Raw genomic sequence first — 6,118 nt, forward strand, 5'->3', positions numbered from 1 at the left:
TCAGGCGTCAGATGCTTAACCCACTGAGCCACCCAGGTGCCCCTTTTCATTTTTTTTTTTTTTTAATTGACCAATATTTAGCCTGGTGATTGCTCAAACATTCCCTCAAACACATCCTCTCGCCAACCCCGGAGACTAAAGATAATAATGGCACCTCCAGGCGCCCAGTTGCTCAAGTCACGCTCAAGTTATTTTTGAAATGTCTCTGCCCCCATCCTCACCCCCCACCTGACTCCTCCCTCCTCTCCACCTGCCCCCACCCACAGGCAGCATCAAGCCCTGTAGATCCCACTTCTGTCCAGCCCGCCGCTTCACCCCCGATCTAGTCCAGAACAGGCTCTTTGCCGGCCCCTCGGCCGTGACCCCCTTCCGGCCCTTCTCCACAACAGAGCCACAGGGTATGTTTCAGGGTACAGGCTAAGGTAAATCATGTCACCCCAGCTTAAAGACCTTTGATGGGGCCCTCTGCCCACAGAATAAAGCAGTGACCCCCTCACCCCCGCCTGCTCAGCCACGCATGACTGGCCCTGGCCTGTGTCTCCAGCCGCATCTCCTGCCCTCTGCCCCTTGACTGCCACACTCCAGCCACCCTGACCTCAGAAGCACGCAACACTGAGCCCTTTAGCACAGACCATTTCCATCCGAGACATGATCATCGCCGACCCTGAGCCTAGGTCATTCCTACCGATCCTTTCAAATGGTAGCTAACGGTGCATGTCCTCAAAGAGGCCCTCTGTGACCATAATCTGGGGCAGATGACTCCCCATCACTTTCTCTCGGAGCACTCTGGCCATTTAAACTTCATGATGCTCAACAAAATGTGTATAATCCATTTATTTGTGTGTTTGTTTCGTGCCCGTCTTCCTTCTAGTCTATAAACTCCACATGTCACATGGGACTCTATCTTGGGCTCTTATATTTTCCAAGTGAATTAGCATATTCAAGTCTATTTAAATTCCAGGGACGCCTGGGTGGTTCAGTCGGTTAAGCACCCGACTCCTGATTTCCACTCAGATCATGATCTCATGGTTTCGGGGGATGGAGCCCCGCGTCGGGCTCTGTGCCGACAGCTCGGAGGCTGGCGCCTGCTTCGGATGCTGTGTCTCCCTCGCTCTCTGCCCCTCCCCCCCTTGTGTGCGTGCTCTCGCTCTCTCTCTCAAAAATAAACATTAAAAGATTCTTTAAAAATTTTTAAAAGAACAAAAGAGAAAGATGGGGTTCGTGCTTCACCAGAGCATTACGCTGACGTCGATGAGCGGGGAAGAGGAAGCTGTTCACAACTTACACTGGAGGAACTGGTGCCGGGTGCTGGGCTCGGGTTTCGAGGTCCAGTGCTTGCGCTGGACCACGGCAGACACTTGAGTTCTGATATCATATTCCTCTAGAAAAATCAGAGGGTTATGAATGCACACCAGCCCAGGTGGTCAGGAGAACCTAAGAAGCAGGACTTCCCAGCCACTCTTCCCCGGGCTCCCTGGGGGAAGGACTGGACTCCAGTCATGTCAGAGAGAACTCTGCCCGACGGGCCACATTTCTCTCATGGGTGAAGCATCATACGCTGGAGAAAGATCCCAGACTGGCTTGGATTCCACTTAAAAGTACAGGCATTCACAACCTCAAAAACGCAAGCCAACTGCACGATGTAACTAACTCGACGTCTCCGGGCCTCAATCACAAGATAAAATCATCAAAGTAAGCGTCCATTAGCGACGTGGCCCGGCCAAAGGACGGCTTTGAAAATGAGACATCCCCCCTGGTTTCCCCCGCTCTCCCCTGGCTGTCCCTCACCTTCCCCACCAACCGCTCTGAGAAACACTCATGCCACAGCCCACGGCCCGGACAGCTTCTCACCTTCCTTGGAGAAATCCTGGAGCTGGACCTTGTAGTTCTGTAGCAACTGGATTAAGTGACCAGTGGAGTCTGTGATGACCTTGCGGATGCCCGAGAGCTTATCCTTGAGTCCTATGTAAACACTCGGGAAGGGACCGTCCTCAGTGTTCTTAAACTTGCAGTACTCCTGCAGGTGAAGAAAACATGGCAGGACGTGCCTTGATCTCTGCATTTCTTACACTGCTCTCATCACACCACTGGCTGCATCTGTAAAATGGGTTGATGGTAAGGTGCCCTTCAGAGAGCAAGTCTATGTAACATATCTAGCTCAGGACCTACCAACACAGAAGGTGTTTCTTTTTTAAACTGGGGAAGTGGGCTTTTAAAAATCAAGAGACACCGGGGCGCCTGGCTGGCTCTCTTGGTGGAGCGTGAGACTCTTGGTCTCGGGGTTGTAGGTTTAGAGCCCTATGCGGGCTGTGGAGGTTACTTAAAAATAAAACTTTCAGGGGCGCCTGGGTGGCTCAGTCGATTAAGTGTCCGACTTCGGCTCAGGTCGTGATCTCGCGGTCTGTGAGTTCGAGCCCCGCGTCGGGCTCTGTGCTGACGGCTCAGAGCCTGGAGCCTGCTTCTGATTCTGTGTCTCCCTCTCTCTCTGACCCTCCCCCCATTCATGTTCTGTCTCTCTCTGTCTCAAAAATAAATAAACATTAAAAAAAATTTTTTTTAATAAAACCTTTAAAAAAAAAAAAGAATAGGGGCGCCTGGGGGACTCAGTCAGTTAAGCATCTGACTTCAGCTCAGGTCGTGATCTCACAGTTCATGAGTTTGAGCCCCGCATCGGGCTCTGTGCTGACAGCCTGGAGCCTGCTTGGGACTCTGTCTCTCCCTCCCTCTGCCCCTCCCCTGCTTGTGCTCTCTCTCTCTCAAAATAAATAACTTAAAAAAAAATTTTTTTTTACAAGTTACACATTTTAACACTGTATGTGGAGTTTAGCACCATACATGAGAAAAGTGGTATTTTAAATCAATGGGGGCAAAAATGGGTTATTCAACACATGCTGTCGTTTCAAACGGGTCGCAATTTGGAGAAGAAGTTGCCTTTCTACATAAATAACTTACACGCAAATATATTTCATGCATCTTAAAGTTTTTAAGTTAAAGTCCTACAAGGAGGAAAGAAAAAAGAAAAATGATGTCCTCTCTGGGGAAACTCGTGACGTGAGAAGCCAAACATTCATTCCTATTTTCTTTGTTTTGATATTGGAAAGCAAAGGAACTGACAAAGACATTCTGTTAGTATTTTTGTCTTTCTCTACCTGCTTTTCTTTCTCATTAAAGGGCTAACTATGGTTGTCTTTGGGTGGTGGGAGCCTGGGTGATTGTTTCCTTTCATATTTTCCAAGAGTTTTTTTTTTCCCACAACAAACATTTATATTTGTCGTAACTGGAGGGGAATTTTTTTCAAAAGTGCAATCAGTGGGGCGCCTGGGTGGCTCAGTCAGTTGAGCATCTGACTTCGGCTCAGGTTGTGATCTCGCGGTCCGTGAGTTCGAGCCCCGCATCCGGCTCTGTGCTAACAGCTCAGAGCCTGGAACCTGCTTTGGATTCTGTCTCTCTCTCTGTCCCTCCCCTTCTTATGCTCTCTCTCTCTCTCTCTCAAAAATAAGTAAACAGTAAAAAATTTTAAAGAAAAATTATTTGGGGGCCCCTGGCTGGCTCTGTGGGTAGAGCATTTGACTCTTGATCTCGGGGTGGTGAGTTCGAGCCCCACATTGGCCATAGCGTTTACTGAAGAAAAACAAATCAAAAAAAATTTTTTTTTCAGTTATTTTTAGGGATATTAGACTAGAAGGAGCCTCGAAAGTTATTGACTCTGAGCTGATTATCTGGTAAATGAGGAATTTGAGACCCAGAAAAGTTAACTGACTTGGTTATACACTGCCCGCCTATCTAGTGACAGATCTGGGAGGATGGAATTTACACCCAGTCCCTGCAAGATGACATGTCCTCAGGTCTGGCCCTAATGGCATGTGGCTTAGCGAATACTGCGTGGCCCCGTGATGAAAGTCTCGTCTCCTCTGCCTGCCCGGCTTTCCTCAATCAACCAGCACACGCAGCCCCTCTCTGAAAGGCAAGAGGTCCCCAGCCTCACCCCTGCCGGGCATACTGATACCAGCTCACTCCTCTCTCATCTGAAATTCTCCACTGGTGGTGTTGGTGACTTCACGTAGAAGAACAAAGTTCTCTTGCAGTCAGATGCCTGCCTGGCCCCCTGAGCCTCGTCTCCATCACTATGTGCCCAGCAGCCCAGGCCCCTCCCTGTGAAAGCACCTAATTCCCCACATCAGTGGTGCTTTCTTTTTTATTTTTTTAACTTTTTTTAATGTTTATTTATTTCTGAGACAGAGAGAGAGAGAGAGACAGAGCATGAGCGGGGGAGGGGTAGAGAGCGAGGGAGACACAGAATCAGAGGCAGGCTTCAGGCTCCGAGCTGTCGGCACAGAGCCCGACGCGGGGCCTAAACCCACGAACCGTGAGATCGTGACCTGAGCCCAAGTCGGTCGCTCAACCGACTGAGCCACCCGGGCGCCCCGGTGGTGCTTTCTCAAACCTCCCTGCCTGACCACAGGCTGTTCTGTCCCTTTGGACATGACTTCTCTTCCAGGACCCAGTTCCAGTCTCCTACTCTGGGGAGTCTTCCTTTCCGCTCCTGTACTCCCGTTCTCTGCTAACACCTACTTCTCTCCGGTCCCACAGCGCCCCGTGCACCCCATTTATCGGAGAGCAGTTCTAGGGGCTCCCGGGTGTCTCGGTCGGTCGAGCACCAGACCCTTGGTTTAGGCTCAGGTCACGATCTCGCGCTTCGGGAGCTCCAGCCCCGCGTCAGGCTCCGCGCCTCCCGCACGGAACCTGCTTGGGATTCTCTCTCTCCCCCTCTCTGCCCCTCCTGCTCTCTCTCCTCTCTCTCGCTCTCAAAATAAAGAAATAAGTTTAAAAAAGAGCAGTTCTGGTCCCGCATTCCCCACACCTGGCACAGACCCAGCAGAGCGAGGGTGCTCCCTGGCACCAGGGATGGGCGCCTCGGGCCCCGCCCCCGCCCGCACCTCCAGGAAGAGGACGGTGTTACTGATGGAGGCGATGCTCTCCAGCTCCTGCCTCCTCCTCTCCATCTGTGCGCTCCTGTGCTCCAGATGCGTCCGGATGCCGCTGGCCTGGCTCAGCGCTGCTTGTTCCTTCTCCTCCAAGAAGAGCATCACGTCGGTCTGGGCCTTCCTCACGGCAGCAAGCAGCTCCCCAAACTGCTCCTCGGCCACCGCCTTCACCTCCGACACTGACACCTGGTGAGGGAGGGGGCGGTGAAGAAGACGTTAGCAAGGCTTCGACTTTATCGAAGCTCCACACACAGAACCGTAAAGCCGAGCAACCCGCCACCTGGGGAGCAATTTTCTATAACAAAAGGCGGCCTCTGGGGCGCCTGGGTGGCTCAGTCGGTTAAGCGTCTGACTTTGGCTCAGGTCGTGATCTCGCGGTTCGTGGGTTCCAGCCCCGCGTCGGGCTCTGTGCTGACAGCTCAGAGCCCGGAGCCTGCTTCAGATTCTGTGTCTCTCTCTCTCTCTCTCTCTCTGCCCTTTCCCTGCTCGTGCTCTGTCTCTTTCTCTATGTCAAAAATGAATAAACATTTAAAAAAAATTTTTTTAAGCAGCCTTGGGGCCCCTGGGTGTCTCAGTCGGTTAAGTATCTGACTTCAGGTCGAGTTGTGATTTTGCGGTTCATGGGTTCGAGCCCCGTGTCGGGCTCTGTGCTGACAGCTCAGAGCCTCCTGGAGCCTGCTTCAGATTCTGTGTCTCCCTCTCTCTCTGCCCCTTCCCCGCCCGCATTCTGTCTCTCTCCTTCTCAGACATAAATAAACATTAAAATAATTTTGTTAATAAAAAATAAAAAAAATTAAAAAGGCAGCCTTTTATTCTCATATGAATCCTAGGTTCCTGGAAAAAAAAAAAGGATTTACTGTTCAGGGTGCAGGTACTTATGCACCATCATCTCTCTTACATTTGATGATCTCTGAGACCCGCCCCCGTCCCCCCCAAGCCCCCAGCTCTGACAGTCTGGGGTTACTGTTCAAGTTTCTGAAACTGATTTTCCTACCAGGGCAATGCATGCATACTTGAGAATTACATTTCTGGTGGCAAACTACTAGGTTGGCTTCTTTGTACAAGTCAGTAGCGTGAATTCGCTTTCTCAGGATTTCATTACGTCGGGTTAAACCGCCCGCTGAGCCCGTCAG

The 6,118-nt window shown here is 51.0% G+C and overlaps 1 protein-coding gene across 3 annotated transcripts in view; it reads right to left on the minus strand.

The window, feature by feature from the left end:
* TRIM16 (tripartite motif containing 16) overlaps positions 1-6,118 on the minus strand; it is a 39,065-nt gene that overhangs the window by 1,623 nt on the left and 31,324 nt on the right. For all 3 annotated transcript variants that reach the window (XM_042917511.1, XM_042917510.1, XM_042917509.1), the window contains 3 exons: positions 4,938-5,171; positions 1,852-2,017; positions 1,286-1,381 (listed from right to left, as the gene is read on the minus strand). In XM_042917511.1, coding sequence (XP_042773445.1) covers positions 1,286-1,381; positions 1,852-2,017; positions 4,938-5,171 — 496 coding nt within the window. The remainder of the gene's footprint in view (positions 1-1,285; positions 1,382-1,851; positions 2,018-4,937; positions 5,172-6,118) is intronic.

Source organism: Panthera leo, chromosome E1, assembly GCF_018350215.1.
Source record: "Panthera leo isolate Ple1 chromosome E1, P.leo_Ple1_pat1.1, whole genome shotgun sequence".
Lineage (NCBI taxonomy): Eukaryota > Metazoa > Chordata > Mammalia > Carnivora > Felidae > Panthera > Panthera leo.